This window comes from Mus caroli, chromosome 15 (assembly GCF_900094665.2).
Source record: "Mus caroli chromosome 15, CAROLI_EIJ_v1.1, whole genome shotgun sequence".
NCBI lineage: Eukaryota > Metazoa > Chordata > Mammalia > Rodentia > Muridae > Mus > Mus caroli.
In genome coordinates, this window is record NC_034584.1 from 19,018,462 (window position 1) to 19,036,997 (window position 18,536).

General features: G+C 35.0%; 1 protein-coding gene across 6 annotated transcripts in view; it reads left to right on the plus strand.

The window, feature by feature from the left end:
* Positions 1-18,536, plus strand: part of Cdh18 (cadherin 18) — an 867,298-nt gene that overhangs the window by 806,560 nt on the left and 42,202 nt on the right. For all 6 annotated transcript variants that reach the window (XM_029470125.1, XM_029470124.1, XM_029470126.1 and 3 more), the window contains one exon: positions 1,873-2,009. In XM_029470125.1, the coding sequence (XP_029325985.1) occupies positions 1,873-2,009 (137 nt within the window). The remainder of the gene's footprint in view (positions 1-1,872; positions 2,010-18,536) is intronic.

Consider the following 18,536-nt stretch of genomic DNA (forward strand, 5'->3'; position numbering starts at 1 on the left):
TGTGTGCAATACTTAGTTATAGCCATTTTCATGAAAGCAATGTAATTTTAATCAGTATGGTAGGATGAAATTTTCTTTGTGTATATTCCACATTTTACCTATAAACTCATTACTGACAAATATCTGAGCCGATCCTCTAATATGAATTAGTGCTGTGAAATTGTTTTGGGCAAGTACCTCTGTGGTATATTGAACAACAAATTTCCTAGTGTAAACCCAGAAGTGACATATGTGGTTTTAGTTTCTTGTAAAATCTTTATAGTAACTGTGCATAGTGACTAGGTTATTTTATATTCACAGTATCACTGTACAAAGACTCCTGGTTTCCCTGAAAATTTAATAGCATTTATTTTTACTTTGTAGTGATTGTCATTCTACTGGGGTTGCGTGGGTGGAGTCTCGTGTTAGTTTTACATTGCACCTTACTGATAGCCAAAGAGATTAAATACTTACTCATATTATTATTGGCTATTTGTGTTCATTTCTTTGTAAATGTTCAAATTTGCTTGGGACACTGTATTCTTGGTTTTTACCACCCACCCCATACTTAGTTTCACACCCACTGGATTTTTCCATCATCTGCTCTCATAAAAAGATGGACCTGCTTTCTGTCTCTAAAGGCTACTTATGTTGGCTCTGTAAACGTATTTCCTTTTTCTATTTCAATTTCCCTTCATATTGGGTGCTACAGGCCCAATGAGTTGAATTCATGGTGATTAATTTTTAGTCCATATTTCTTGCTTAGAAAGCATATTCTGAATCCACACCATGTTTTGTCCTTTCTTCCATTCTCTACGTCTATCTGCCTGACACCATAGTTACACTGTGTCAGACTCTCACTCTTCCATCCATCTCAGCAAGTGGATTTATTGCTTGAACAGCACAACACATCAGACACAGAACCCATGCACAGGTAACAAGAAAACATCAGTGTACTAATGTACTGAGGTAACTGAGAAACCTTTACAGATTTTCTGTTTTTTTAATCCTAGAATGAAATGGTCTTTATAGAATGAATACTCCTCATCTTTGAGTTAAGATTTCTTGATGTATTAAAGCATCTCTTTATTCATTTAAAATTCTTCTCATTGTCTTTATGGGATGAAACTCATTTTATACATTTTTTTATTATTTCTTACATGTATATATTGCGCTTTGATCATTGCCACATTTTAACTCCTCCCAGATACACAACCTATCCATCTCTTGTTTTTTAAAATTTTATATTGGTTATTTTATTTATTTACATTTCAAATATTATCCCCTTCCCGGTTTCCTCTCCAACCCCCCACATCACATCCCCTACCTCCACAAGTGTGCTCCCCCACCCACTCCCACCCTACCACCCTAGCATTCCCCTATGATAAAGCATCAAGCCTTCACAGAACCAAGGGCCTCTCCTTCCTTTTATTCCATCCTCATTTCACTTCATGATAAAAATAGAAAGGTAGAAAGTCAAATTTATGATGACTATACACTAATGGATCTGGGTCATCGAAGGAACATGGTTTCAATGAGCTGCAATGTTGACTGGCTATATCAAGTTGACAGCCATATGATATGGGTGTTTGAAAGTGACCTTGAGTTGACTGTAAGAGCAGGATTTTCTTTAACTGCTGAGCCTTCTGTCTCACAACCCACAAATTCATAGAAATTGTTACTTTTTTCTGCAGAATATTTTAATATGTTTTTCAACTATTAAAAACTCTCATAGGTTCTATAAAATTTAGTTATTAAAGACTTTTAAATCAAATATAGACACTAATGTATAGTTAGATTTTAATTCACTTGATTTAATAACTACTTTTATTGTGTTATATTGTTTTTAGTTATCATCACTTACAAAGAAGACTTCCGTTTTCTTTCTTTCAGGTATTTCATCAATCACAGAACTGAAGAGGAGAGATTTTTCAATATTGATGCAAATACTGGAACCATTAAGACATCAAAAGTACTGGATAGAGAAGAAACACCATGGTACAATATCACAGTGACTGCTTCAGAAAACGGTAAACTGTGTTATATATCCCAGGACAGAATGTTTCTGTGCATAAAATTATATTCAGAGATTTGTGTCCTGCAAGGTACTCCCCAATTTTTTTTTTGTCAGAATCTCACAGAATGTATAGTTGAAGTCATTCATATATCTGCTTATAATGAGTACATTTTAGAGTTTTTAGTTCACTTTCATCCCAGCATGAAGTTAGCAAATTGGCTTTATGGAATAATTAGTTCTCATCTTTAAGTCAAGAGTGCTTGATTTCCCTCTTAATTTTACTACTTTTCTGTTTCATGCACTTATACTTCACTTATGACACCAAGTCTCTTCAATAAGGGTACTTATTATCTGACAGTTCAGCCCTGAGACATCTCTATAATATCCTTGCTTGAATTACCTCTTATAGAATTTAGGTGAAAGAACTACTTGGAAAATATTAATCTTCTTTAAGCAAATCTTACAACATAAAGTTGAAAAACTGGACACCAATCGAGGACACTACATAAATGCCTATGCTTAATAAATAAATTTTTATGTTGGCATTAAAAAAGGAAAACATGACTGTCAAAATTAAAACATAACTTATCAAGATATTTATTTTCTTTATAATGGTGTCTTAATGTGTTGGGAAATGAACAAAGTGCAGTTTAAAATTGTACATAAAATGACATACGTCTCTATGAAATATTTCAACACACTTATGATAAAAACATAAATCTAATACTAAGAATATTTAATAGTGAAAAATATTGCTATATCAACTGAAATCATGCTTTTTCCTAAGGATGATAGAGAAATTAAAAAAATATTTTAAAGATGCATTTCGATATAAATGATATGGTAGTTGTCTGTCCTTTTAATTATTTATTTATTCACTTTACCTCTTATTCACACGCCCCTCCCTCCTCTTTTCCCAGTCATACCTTTACAAATCCCTACCCTCCTTCCCCTTCTCCTCAGAGAAGGTGAGTCCTCCTTATGTACCACCCCACCCTGGGACATCTCGCCCCATCCAGAAATAGGCACACCCTCTCCCACTGAGGCCCAAGCAAGTAGTCCAGGGAAAGGGAAGGGTATCCAATGGCACGAAACAGAGACCTGGACAGCCCTGAACCGCTTTTTAGAGCCCCACATGAAGACCATGCTGCACATTTGCTATAAGTGTGTTAGGGTGGTTAGGTCCAGCTCCTTTTTGTTCCCCAGTTAGTGGTCCAGGCACTGTGAACCCCCATGGTTCCAGGATACTTGACTCTATGCATCTTCTTGTGGTGCCCTTGAATCCTCTGCCTTGCTCACTTCTATTCCAAACTCTTCAACAAAATTCCTGAGACTCCACCTGCTTTTAGGATATAGGCCTCTGAACCTGCCTCTGCTCCTGGGGGGGATGCAGCTTCTCAGGTGTGTTAGGTCCCTAATCTAGGCAGAACAAAGTATCATTGATAGCGTCAGGGGTTATATTCCTCTTATGAGAAGGGTCTCAAATTGGGGCAGTCACTGTTTGGCTATTCCCTGTCTCTGCTCCATCTTTATCCCAGCACATCTGTGGGCTAGACAAATGTTGGGCTGAAGGTTTCATGGGTGGTTAGGTGTCCCCTTCCCTCCTCTAGAAGTCCTCCCTGACTACAGGAGGTAGCCACTTCAGTCTCTGTATCTGCTGGTGGGAATTATAACTAGGGTCAACCTCATTGGCATGCTATATTCTCCCCTATCCCAAGCCTCTAACAAGTCACAGGAGATGGCCCCTGATGATTTTTTATTTTCAATTCCAGCCCTCACCCACCGTCCTTCTCACACCTGATCCCTGTTACCACCTCTCACTCCCTCTACTACCAAGATTCCCTTTCTCAATCCTCCTTTGATGACTACTTAGTTTCCCCTTCTGAGTGAGAGTCCAGCATCCTGAATTAGAATTTCTTTATTACCCAGTTTCTTTGGATTTGTGAAGTATAGCATGGTTGTCCTGCACTTGGTTGAAATGGCTAATGTCTAATTTTAAGAGAGTCTATACTACATGTGTCTTTCTGCTCTTGGTTACCTCACTCGTGATGATATTCTCATGTTCCATCTCTCTACAGAATTCATGATATTCTTGTTATTAACAGTGGAGTAATCCTTTGTGTAAATGAACCACATTTCCTTTATCTATTCTTCAGTTGATGGACATGTATGTTGTTTCCAGCTTCTGGTTATTATGAATAAAACTGTTTTAAATATAGTTGAGAAAGTGTCCATGTATATTGTGGGGCATCTTTTGGGAATATGCCCAGGATTGATGTAGCTGGTTCTTGAGGTAGAACTATTCCTAGTTGTTTGAGAAACCATCAAATTGGTTTCCAAAGTGATTCTACAAGTTTTCTCCCCCATCAGCAATGGGGAGTGTTCCCTTGCTTGACTTCCTTGCCACCTTGTGCTGTCACTTGAGTTTTTGGTTTTAGCAATTCTTTTGTTTTTTGTTTTTTGTTTTTTTGTTTTTTTTTTTCGAGACAGGGTTTCTCTGTGTAGCCCTGGCTGTCCTGGAACTCACTTTGTAGACCAGGCTGGCCTCGAACTCAGAAATCCGCCTGCCTCTGCCTCCCAAGTGCTGGGATTAAAGGCGTGCGCAATTCTTAAGAAAGTGTCTTTTTAAACTATATAATTCAGTTGTTCTTCCATTATCACAATGAATGCTGAAATATCTTCATTTTCCTGCAAAGTAAGGGAAGCTACCAATACATCCCTGTTGTTCTAGAATGGATTCTTATTAGTAGTTCCTCCAGAAAATGGTAAACAATGGTTGATTCATCTTGTAGACTGAGCCATCAGGACCCTGTAGCTTCTCATGCCCAAATACAGCTTCCCATGTTGTGTTTCTAGCACATTTCCTTTAGCTCTCTTTACTGCTAGGTTTCAGTGTTGTTTCACTTTTATTAATGATGCCATTTCCATTTGCAGGAAGATAGTAGGGCAAGTATTCCCATCGCATTACCTTCAGTATCTTCTTAAGGGTAGATGTGTTGTTTTACATGGTAACACCATGCCTAACCACTTCACTAACCAACTACTTTCCTACAAACTGAACCTTTTTTTTATATTCCTGCACATGAGATGATATCCCAAATTGGCAGCCCTGTTTACCCTCTGCTGAGGGGGGAGGGTGACTTGCTCCATGTTGTTGCTATAATTCCATGCAAATCCATGACAACCTTTACATACTCTGTCCATACTATTTATATTCTTTTTAAGAGTAATAATTTTGATTATTTCTTTGAGACTTTCACACAGGCATACAATAAATTTGGATTATAACCTTTCCCCCAATATCTTCCTCTAATTCCTTCCAAATCCACAACCCCTCCCTCTTGCTTCCTTCCAACTTCATGTACTCTTTCTTTCTTATAACCTGTGAAAACTTTTTCTAGTTGCCCACATATTCACAAATAAGAGGCCATTCACTAGAGCAAGACTCACCTACCTTGAGGGCCATTCACTAGATCATGGCCAACCTACCGTAACTAAGCCATTGACTGTCCTTAGTCCTTTAGTCATGGGACGTAAGAACACCAGGAACTTCTCCCCATCGGTGCTTAAGCTGGTGCTGGCAGTCACTCCAAGTTCACAAATGCTTGGTGCTGTCATCCGCAGGAGACAAGATTCCACTGAGTTCTTCACAGCCTCTAACTTTCATAATGCTTCTGCCTCTGCGTTTATTGAAATTGTATTTTCATCATACTATTGGAAATCAGATGTTCTCTAGATCCTTTAGTTTGCTATTATAAAGAACACACGAATGAGTTCATTTCATATCATTTTGGATAATTTTTATTTTGTTAACATTTAGGCTAAATGGGTAATTGTGTATCCTTTGGTAAATCATTTAAATAGGTAATGAATAATATTTAAAAATCAGGTGATAAGCTAGAATTAATATGTTAAATCTATAAAGGACTGTTGAAAACATTAAGTAAATCTTTCCAAAGAAGGAAGCAATTCATGGGATTTACATAGTAATAGTTATTTACCTCTGCATCATACTTAATTCCCAATAACATTTGCATTAAGGAGAAACCACCTTATAAATGGACAGAGACATGCATGTAAAACCATACATCATTTGTAGTCATTACTACAGGAAAGTCCTGTTTTTGTAAAGGTAAAAATCTTATTATTTATTTGATTTTTTTTCATTTGCTATTTCTTATTGTGGGAAAAGAGTTAATACATATCTACTAAGTAAAACATTATAGTAAATTGTAATTTTCTGCATTTTACAGTTGGTAATAAAAAAGCCTTAGAGACCCATTCAATGAATATTACTGAAATATAATTTAATCCTAACCATAAACAGGTGTACAGAAAGAATAAGCAGTAGTTAAGATTTTATAACCATGTTGGGAGATTGCTTTCTGAGAAGCACACAGGCTGGTACCTACTGCCAAGCCTAACTGTCCCGTAGTATAGGCAGAAAATCTCCCATAATTGTCAGCCTTAACTTCAACATTAGCCACATGGGCAAAACATGTTCTCCTTAGGAATGCAGTTGCTATCTTTCCAGATTCTTTTAAAAATTCTCCTTAACACAATTCTTTCTAGAGTAGATTGTCCTGTAGAATTGCTTTTACTGATTAATATTTAAAGCACAGTATTTTTTTTTTTACTGTGGGAATTATGCAAATAAGAGAAGAGCCCTCTTGGGGCAGAAAAGACAATTTAGAAGATACAAAAGGATTTGGGCATAGAGTGCTCAATATGTATGCAATCTTATCCAATCCAAATGTGAGAACAGAAACTGAGGCTGGCCTGGGCTATGTAGGGAGAGGGAGCCAAGGGAATAAGGAAGCTATGGTTTCTCTTCACTGAAGGGACAATGTTATAGTATGACAATGAAGAATTCATCTAGGGAATCTGTACATGTACAGAATGTACAACATTCAGTAAGGGCTGAATTCAATCAGGGACATGGACTAAATTGAATGTGAATATGAGTTGATTTTTCCATCCTTATGTTCAGGTTTGTGATGCCTCAGCCACCTAAGTACATAATAAAAGCAACAACAATGTGCCTGGATTATGATATCATTTTTTTTTTTTTGTGACCAAAAAGAACTGTTGTGTAGGGGTCTCTGTGATTGCCATGACATACCAGGCAGAGTAATGATCTACAGAAGTGATGTTGATAGTTCAGTTGAACATAAGTATTCTGTGCTGATTCAAACTTTGAAAGTCTGTCCATGATTTTTTTTTTATTTTAGGTATATGTGAGCATAGCACAATTTGGTTAAAAAAGAAAAATACAAAAAAAACAAAAAAACAAAGAAAACAATTTTTTTTCTGGTGTTAATAATTCAATCCTGTTTCAGCAAGACATGACTACATCTACTCTCTAAAGTACACAGGACATATTTCATAAAGGTAGATTCTATAGATTGACTGAAAAAAACAAGCTCATGGTAAGGGGCTGAGGTGGCAGTGGGGGATCTGTGAATTCAGGTACACAGATAGCCCAAAAATCCCAGTGGCATAAACCATGTCAACTCCCATCCTTATGTTTAGAAACCAAGTTGTAGAACTCTCTCCTTGAAAGGACAATCCTGTATGTTTAACATTGCTAATTCCTTTCATGGTTATGTGTTAGAACAAAGATCACCATACCTCCCACATTATAGGACATCTGATTCTTCCATGCTATCCTTTATTGGATAAGTTATTTTACCGAATACTTCTGTGAAACATGGAAAGCAGATATTACCATCACAGAGACAGGAGGCTGAAGCATAACAAAATATATGCATGTGAATTTACAGTACATCTTTGTTTACATCTGGGCATTAGATCAACCAATAACTTTTAAGAGCAAGCATTTGTCACCTACTTTATCTTACTGAGGTTGATTTAAATTGTGAAACGTCTTTATTCAAATTGTGGGATAATATCATGTTTATATTTGTAAAGAGGGTACTACATTAAGATATATACAACAAGTTTCCTGTAAGTTCAGAATGGAAAAACTTCATTGCATCCTCGATCACAGATGTTGTTGGAGTGCTACTACTTTGTACAAAAACAAACAAACAAAAAAAACTGTCTGTGGAAAACTTGCTCTGTTGAGAAATTGACAAACAAAGGGTTTTAATACAATCTACATATGTTCTCTGGAAAGAATGTGGGAGGGAAGGAATGAGGAGGGAGGCAGGGCAAGAGAGAGAGAGAGAGACCTGGGAGAGTCTGATTATCATAAGGCACTATTGACTCACTGCTTTGCAAGTCTTCAGAGCTCTAAAATGCAAAGTTACAGTGCACAGACGGGCTGGCAGCCAAGCTGACTTAGAATAAGCAGAAGCTCCTACTTCAGGGTGAGTGCTATCAGAGAAGAATTTCATTGTTCCTTGAGAGTCAGTTTTTCTGCTGTGCTCTGGTCTTTATGAATGATGCTCAAGAACAGCCTGAAGGACAATCAGCTTTGTTTGGCCTGTCAATTTAAATGTTAATCTCAACTAAAAGACTTCTATAGACACTTACAGAATAAAATGTGACCGGATACCTTTGGAGTTCATGATCCAATCAAGGAGACACAAAAAATTCTCTTCAGCATGACATAAGTTTTCACATTCACACCGTTTGTATTTTGCAATTTCTAAATCTCAGTCAAGACTACTTATGTCCTTTTTATTGATTGTGATTTTGACAATTACATACACTTACATAATATACTCTGATTTCTGTTCCCTGCACCCTCATTTATTCCCTGTTCATCCCTAAAATGCTTACCTTTATTTGTACATAAAATCAATACTTTGTTCCAGATTCAGAGTTTGGGGTTTTGTTTTAGGACCCACATAGTTTACCCAGGACCATCTGTTTGAGCCGTGGAATGGAAGTATTTACTAGAGTAGGATGAAGTCATCAGTGTGTACAGGAATGAAGGCAGTAATTCCCCTTTCCCTGAACCTATCAACAGCTAATAGTTTGGTATTAAAGGAATCCTTGTCTCCTCCATCTAAGCCTGAATAGAGGGTCTATTCCTATGCATACACAGTGATATCATCTTCTCCTGCTGTTCGAACCTGATTGCAATAGCTATGTCTCACCTAGGAAATGGTATTTCAAAACCCGTCTTCAGATATTGTGGCCCCTATGTACTCTGCAGTTGAATCACCTTGTAAGTGATATACTTTATCGCCCACCACTCCAATACAGTGAGATTCTGTTGTATGCCATTTTATTCCCATATCTGTGAATTTCAAATTATGATGTTTAATTTAATTTATTTAAATCCCTAACGTTGCACCTATCCCAGTCATCCCTCTGAGAGTCTCTCTCCCAACGTCTCCTCTTCTCCTCTGAGAGATGAGGGTCCAGTGTGTGCCCCCTAGTACTCCCAAGTCACTTCAGGATTAGGCACATACTTTACCAGTGAGGCCAGACAAGGCAGCCCTGTTGGGGAATGGATACTACAGTCAGACTTTAGGGTAGAGTCTCCACTCCCATTGTTGGGGAGCACACAGGGAGACTGAGATTCACATATGCAACATATGTGCCTGGGTTTCAGTCCAGACAGCATAAGCTCTTTGTTTGGTGAAGTCTGAGAGTCCCTAAGGGTACAGGTTAGTTGGCTTTATTGGTCTTCCTGTGGTATTCACTTCCCCTCTAGGGGCTTTAATCTTTCCCCCAAATCTTTGATGAGGCTTTGACTCTTGGTATCTGTACCTGTCTGTGTCAGCTGCTGGGTTAAGCCTCTCAGAGGACAATTATGTTATGGGAAAGAGCTCTAAATACAAGTATTCAAAAATACATAATTTCTTAACTATGCAAAAATAAGGATGCAATATGAATTATGTGAAGGGATTTTGTGAACAAATCTAAAGGAACAAATGGAGGTGGCTGTGAGCCAACTTGTTAAAAAATTGCTAGGAAAGTAGATTTAGGGAGTAATGATCTCAGGAGAGCCACCCAGCTAAGGTTTTGTAGAACAGATGAATTCCTGAGTTCAGAGTCAGTCTGGGCAGAGCAAGGTTAGGCCTAGGCATAGTAGAAAAGGTAATTTCAGGGCAGGGTCCCACATAAGTATCTTATCATCCATGCTTAACAAAGGGAGACATCTTTGAATTATTTTGCAACGTCAAGAAACAAATGCAAGTTTGTAATCTCCTAATAATCCAATGGGGATGTTGCTTCATAAGATAGTCACAAAGAAAACCTGGAATAAATGACTGGATTGATATGTAAAATAAAAGACTGGACCTGTGTTCTGCAGGAGTAGAGCTATCCAGGTATTTTTTAGAATAAAAAGAGATAAGAGATAACTGTATGGAGAACTGGCTTGAGCAAGCCGGATATGGACAGAAAGGACTCTCAGAACAGCAAGCAAGCAGGGCATGGAGAGAGAGAGAGAGAGAGAGAGAGAGAGAGAGAGAGAGAGAGAGAGAGATCTCTTAGACACAAGCAAGCAAGACATGGTCAGAGAGATCTTAGAATGTAAGGGTCCAAGATTCACTAAAGAATGATACCCCTGACTCAAATAGTATGCAAGAACAAAGAGCATTCAGAATGATATTTTCTAGTTCCATCTATTTGTCTACAAAATTCGTGATGTCCTCCTTTTCAATGACTTCTGTATCCATTCTTTGGCTAAGGGACATCTGGGTTGTTTCCAGTTTCTGGCTATTACAAACAAAACTGTTTGTACGTAATGGAGCACATGGCCTTATGGTTTGGTGAAGCATTTTTTTGGGTGTATGCCCAGGAGCAGCAGTAGAGCTGGGTGTTTTGAAATATGTGGACTATGAGTTTATTCATAGCTTCCAATTATGCCATGCTTTTATAATTATTACTAGTTTTAATTCTTCTCAACTTGTTAGAAAAAATGTACAACTACTTCCTCTCTAGACTAATTTTCTGTAATGGTTACATATAGGCAAATGATATTATATTACATAAGGCCAAGTGTTTTGGTTTCTATTATATTGTTACCATTGCACACATAACCTCTAATTTAATTTAGATGAACAGCTTACATCAAAATACTTATTAAAATTATTGACATAAATATCTTGATTAGTATAATTTTGTTAAATATAGGAATATTCTCTTTTCCTAAATTTTTTCCTCTACAAAATGTGTGTCCCACAAAATGATGCATGCCTCTCCCTTCCCCAATTTCTCCTGCTTTCTTTTTTTCTTTTTCTTTTTCTTTCCATTTCCTTCTTGCTTCCTCTTTCCACATGAAAAGACATTTTTATATGTTCTCTATTTATTGGGTCGTTTCTTCTCATGCAAATATATTTAAAGACTAAGGCCACAAGTTTTAAATTTAATTCAACTGCTCAACTAGTAACTTCAGGTGGTACAAATTAAATTTAGGAGTTATGAAGATAGTCCCAGTTGCTGTTAATCTGAAATTATTTTTTAAGCAGGTGCATATAATAATTCAAAAATCTATTACCAGAGAATGAATGGTTTCAAGTTCCCAGAGCTTCTACAAATCATTTTGTTACTGTCACTATGATATTATGATATATGTCATCTGTCTCCCACAAATGTGTTCATACTATCAATTTTACTTAGCACACACAGAGATCCTAATTGGCACAGTTTCTTCGCTTGGCACTCAAAGGGAATATCAGCAATGAAATTGGTACTGCTTTCACCAATAGTCAAGTGAAATAAAAGACCTAGAAATCCATACTTGCATATATATATATATATATATATATATATATATATATATATATATATATATATGTCAGTGTCTATGCTGAAGAGTGACAGGCAAAATTTACACTCCAAATAAGAACTTAAAATACTTGTTAGGAATATTATTCACACATCTTGTTAGATGACTACAGCAAGATCAGTTTTAGTGAGTGGTTCAGATTCAAGGCAGTCCATAAATGGCTGTATAGATTTTGGCTATGACATTTTATTTAGTTGAGAACTCCAGGACACAGGACTGTATCACCTGACATTCAGGACTATGTCTTTCTGTCTTCCTGCTCAGTTGACTTTATCTAGAAATGCTTTATCACATACATCCATTGGTGTGTTCTTAGTAATTTGAAATTCAGTGATGATGATGATAAAGTTTGACTTACACCTGGAAGAACACATTTGATAATAATATGAGTTTTTCGGTGGAAGAGTTAGTAACACCTTGGAGGTATTTAACAAAATTCCTTAGAATATTTTGATTTATTAAAAAATGCATCTGCAACCCTATTGTTGGAACAACATGATGTACTAACCAGAACCCCGGAGCTCTTGTCTCTAGCTGCATATGTATCGAAAGATGGCCTAGTCGGCCATCACTGGAAAGAGAGGCCCATTGGACTTGCAAACTTTATATGCCCCAATATAGGGGAATGCCAGGGCCAAAAGAATGGGAATGGGTGGGTTGGGAAGTGGGGGGCGGTATGGGGGACTTTTGGGATAGCATTGGAAATGTAATTGAGGAAAATATGTAATAAAAAATATTAAAAATTTTTAAAAAATGCATCTGTTTTCTCAAGATTTAGAAGACATCATTTAATTTACAAAGCATTTAGGAAAATAGGTTTGAATATTTTTTGATCTGATCTATTTCCCCATTTTTAATGATTCTTCAGTTTGTGTCATTTTTGTGTTGTTTATTGCCTTGAGTTTTGTTGCTTTATAGTCAATAACTTGTAAATTCTATGCTACATGCATGCACAGTAACATGAGTATCTTTACAGTATCATTCCATACCGCAGAACATGCATCATCATTCACATCCCAGAAAGACAAAGCACTTCTTGCTTTTGTAGGTAATTTGCTGCTTTGAGATATTTTCAAGAATAATTCATATTTTCTGCCTTTAAAAATCTTATTTAATATCTAGTGTGTGCCCATAATTGTAGGGACTCATATGGATGCTTGTAGTTATTCATATGGTACTTATCATACTAACTACTGACTATCAAGGACCATATTTTCATCCTTATTTAACACACTAACTACTGACTATAAAGGGCCATATTTTCATCCTTTTTATTGACTAATTATAATGTATATTAAATTTTCCTTTTTATGTTGAGCGAATATGTTGATATAATTGATGGCTTATTGATTGTGAAATACTCTAGAAGAAATTAGAGCAAGTTTGCATGTTGAAAAGAAAATCTACATATTTACCAATTTTTATTTGAAGTGTTAATAATTTTACATTAGTTCATTTATGCAACCAACTGCCAAAGATAAGCCTTGGCTTGGAGAGGTGTTCTGAGGAAGGGGTGTCTGTGAGTGTGAAACAAAGGACTCAAAGTGAAATCATGGGTCCAAGCTGATGGCCTCTGTTCTGCTTCAAGTGTCTCCCTAGACAGCACATCTTGGGTCTCTAATCTGTTCAAGATAGCTTTCTGCTAGAAAAGTTCTCTGCTTGAAACAACTCTCTCTTGTTAGAAAAAAATTCTAAAGGCTCTCTAGATAGCTCATGAATGAGATACCCAAAGAGAACTGCTTGTAGAGCAAACACAGCTCTTATAGAGTTTTTTCTCTATTGTCATGGAATCATTAACCTTGCCATAGAGAAGATTCATCACAAGAACATGTACATATGTACATTATTACACAAACAAGACTTATGCCCATGGCAATGATCAAATCTTGTGGCTCTGTTCCAGGGCTGGAACCATTCTGTCCCTTACATGGCCATGCAGGGACTGTCCAACCAACAGTGGTGTTGGGTTATTTTTAAGCATTTTATGGTTTTAATGTTAGAGGCATTGCTGACATAAAAAGGATTAAATATACTCCATGTGTATTGTGGAACATATTTCCTTTCATATATCCCAGGTGTGTATGTAGAGGTAAATAAGTATTATTAGAAATATTCTAGGTTGTATTATCAAATAAAAACTATTCACTTAAGTTTTAATAATTCTGTTTATAAGAAATTGAGGTACATACAAATTTATATTCCATATTACTCAATTCTCTTAATATAATTCATTTCATAAAAACACTCCAAAATACATGCTATATTAAGTTCCAAAGTGGCTTTAAAACAATCCTATGTAACTTAAAAATTAAGAAATTAAAGTTTATAGAAAATATTTTTTAATATCAGTGTAAGTCAAGGATTTCAGAAATTGTAAAATGACAACTGTACATGTTTCTTTTATTTAATCACATATAATTATTCCCTTTATTTACTGTATGAAAGTCAATATATATATACACACACACACATATATATATATAAATATATATCTATATACATCATACATATGTGTATATATATGTACATATATATTTCTTGCCAATAAAATATTTGTTTAAAGAATCTTCAATATATTTTTTCCTATAAGTTTTGCTTCTAGTCATTACAAAGTTTTACATTTTGGAGAGGTTATGTAATAAAGATATAATGCATTTTTTCATCTGCAATCAATTATTGCAGATACTTTGCACATAGTAAAATAATAAATGTAAGTGCCTATTGCTAGTATAAGTTTGTTTGGAAATTATTTTAAATTAATACTAATGATTATTAGATATACAATGAGAATGCTATTATATATTAGAAAAAATTAGAATGCATAGAAGAAAAATTGGAAGTGAATTTTTTAGATCTAGATCTATATAGTTATACATATACATATAGCGAAAAGTTAAACTCAAATAGAGACATAATTTTATAGTTTCAGCAAGTCACATGTACTGTGTTTTGTACTTTTACCGTTTGTTTTCTATAAAAATCCTTGTATTAATTTGCAGAGTGTCTACTAGGTTCTTACTTGGCGTTCCTTTACTGAAGTTTTTCAATCACATCATAGTGACATGTAATGTAATGGGTAGATGTTTCTATATTTCTATGATTTAAAACTTCACACCCATTTGAAATCACTTCTGCATTCAAAGTGACTGTCATAGAAATTCAGAGATGCTTCCCCTTTAACATTGACCCTCTCTAGTTATTGCCCATTTGTTATTTATTTCAATCTTTGACACTTCCAATACACGAAATAAACAGAAACGTAAAGTTCGTAAGACCTACTATATAAAGTTTATAGGCACATATATTTGTTATCTTTCTATGTGCCAAGTATTTTTTAAAAAATTTTTATTAGGTATTTTCCTCATTTACATTTCCAATGCTATCCCAAAAGTCCCCCATACCCTCCACCCACACTCCCCCACTCACCTACTCCCACTTCTTGGCCCTGGTGTTCCCTGTACTGGGGCATATAAAGTTTGCGAGACCAATGGGCCTCTCTTTCTACTGATGGCCAACTAGGCCATCTTCTGATACTTATGCAGCTAGAGACATGAGCTCTGGCGGGTACTGGTTAGTTAATATATGTTAACATTCGTGATTCATAGTGTAATAATTTCTTGCACATGAGAAAATGTATTATACCTTTTTTATATATCCTTTCCAAATTCCAAAACCTTGTAATGATCAGAAACAAAATTTACATGGAAACAATATTATTCTAGATTCTGTAAATTTAAATATTATTCATGCTGGTCCTATTAAGGTAATTCAAAGACTTATGGGGAAGAAAATTATTCATAATATATAAAGTACATAGACTTTATTTCAATAAATAAAGATAAAAATTATATATGGTTAGTAATAGAAACCCTTATATTTGTCCCTTGATATTACTGTGTGTGTGTGTGTGTTTCAAGTAGGCTTAAATGTTCACTTGTTTTATTTTGACTTATCCATAAATCACACAAAATAATTGTGTTAAATTATGGACATTTAGTGATATGTATATGAACTGCAGACATAATATCATGATACTATCATATAAACTAATATATTTATCTCCTTGAATATTTATCCTTGAATATTTATCATGATACTAATTGCAAACTAAAATAACACTAATCATAATTCCGACCACTGAATTATGCTTTTAAGCATAATTGTTTTAAGTTTCTTGACTGGCAATTCCCCCTTTCACGTTCATTAGCCAGTCTCATAACTATTATACTTGGTCCTTCTGTTATGACATTTCTTTTTGACAGCCATTTGGGGTACACACATCTTTCCAGGGCAGAATTTCCTTTCAATCTTCCTATGATACTTTTTTTTCTGTTTAAATTTAAATGACATTTTTATTAATTTGGTTTATTAAAACACCTATATAAGTAAATGTACATATGGAAAAGTACAGAGTAGCCAAAATGTACAGTAGTTTAGGTCTCATGTTTTTTTATCATGATACAATAAAAGTCATATGTTTAGGAAAAAATCTAGTTTGATTTCTGTTCTTGCTGTGGTAGGTCTCAGCAGACAGCTTGAATTCTAAGTTAGCCACAGTAATTGTTCTGTCCTCCACTGTTTTGTGATGCGATGTTGTATAAATCAAGTGAGTTAAAAATTTTTCACCATAGGTCATGGTCTAGAGAGATGGCTTAGCAGTAGGGAAAACTTTTGCCATATCAGAGAATCTTGGTTCCATTCTGAAAACCCAATTTGTCTGCAAACACCTTTTTTCCACCATTTAGGGGAACCCTATGAGATCTGACACAAATTCTACCTACTGAAAGGCATTCCCACTCATGGCCTATACATTCACACACACATACTCACACACACACACTCACACACACACACACACACACATACACACACAAATACATGCTTATATAAAATAAAATAAAAGAATAGATCGATAAATTTACCATGGGTTCCTTGGAATTAACTCATTTAAATGTTAAATAGCCAGCCTCTTTTTGCTGAGTTATAACCCACTATTCAATATGTCTTTTTTCTCTCAAGAAACATAGATTTCTTTTTAATCATCAACTGTCTGATATAACAGAATAGTAACTTCAGAATTTGCATACTTTCAGGATAATCTATGATGCACAGTAAGACATCACTAAAAAATGCACAATTGTTCCTTTCTCCTGAAACAGAAAGTTGTTTTCTTGAGTTCTACTTTTGAAGCAGATAATTTATGGTAATTAGATAATTAATTTAAATACTACACACTACACACGCACAAGTGAAATCAAGGTCTGTAGACTGGTGTAGTATTTAGTGTAAGTTCAAAGTTTTCTTAAGATGAATAATGAAGTTCGTTTTTTTTTTTTTTTAAGTGATACAATTTAAAAGAAGGCAAGGCAATTATAAAATCTCAGAGCAGAAACATTTCTATATTTAGAAATCTTTAAATGTTTTTCAACCCGTTCTTTCACTTAAGTTGCTTTTACGCTTCTAAAAAGACTCAGTATGTGGCCTTTTTATAGGTATCCTGGCATAAGTCTAAAGCAAGTTAAATGCATTCTAAAATATAAACCTTTGTAAGTTCATGGAGGCATTGGTTATTGAGAAATTATCATGACGACAAATGCTAGAAATACTTAATTTGAAAGCATTTTAAGTATAGTATCATTGTTTCCTAAAAGATTTCTTATGAGTTTTATTTTTTGAAATTAACTGAACAATTTTCTGTTATTCATGATATTATAAGAAAATGGTATTGTATTTACATTGTTTCATCAGAAAAATGAAAATAGGGAAAGGATTTTATTTCTCTTGTTATTGATGTATTTGGGTTTCTTTTTAGAAATAAATACTTCTATTGTGGGTGAAGTTTTAGTTTGTACAGAAACATAATTATAAATGCAAATTGAAATGACAGTGTAATGATTCATGTCATGAATTCATATATTCTAAAAAGATGAAAGCTAAAAAACTGTTCATCATTATTATGAATAAGAATAGCATTGCATTAAATAAATGGTAGAATTCAGAAATATTAAAAATATCAGGGGACACATTTCAGCTAGGTTTTCTTGATCTGACTGGACTGACTTATTGAATTGCTTTTGCATAGTTAAAGGATAGTTTCTAATTTATTTTATAATCATTGTGAGGAGTTACAGTTTGTAATTTCAAGTAAGAATGAATCATTTTGACTCGAGACTTATGGTTTACAGAACAAAGACAGTGTTCATTTCTCTAAGATCAAAGGCTCAGCTTAAATTTGAAGCCTCTGACTGGTGTTACAGTCAAGCAATCACACTGAAAAGCTACAGGGAATTGTTGGATTTGTGTGTAAATTGGACAAATCCATGTCTTCATGAAAATGGGTTCCTTTTAAGTAACTCATTTCAGCCAGGTCTTAAAGAATGACTATGAAATAAATAAACAAAAATGATCCCCACTGAGAAAAAATAATTGCAAATTCATGAAGTAAATTTTAGATGATTTAATTCTACTTTCCTCCCTTTTGCACTTTCCTTTCTTGATAGCAATATTTTATACATATGAAGGTAGTTTAGTTTTCAATCACTTAATGTTGCTTCAATAATTTATTATAAACCATTTTATTTGTCTGTTATAAAACAAAGCTTGAGGATTTTCAAATATAAGAAAATCATATTAGTTATCTGTAGTAATTTGCCCCTTCTTAGAATTGGGAACAAAACACCCANGGAAGGAGTTACAGAGACAACGTTTGGAGCGGTGGTGAAAGGATGGACCATTTAGAGACTGCCATATCCGGGGATCCATCCCATAATCAGCTTCCAAACGCTGACACCATTGCATACACTAGCAAGATTTTGCTGAAAGGACCCA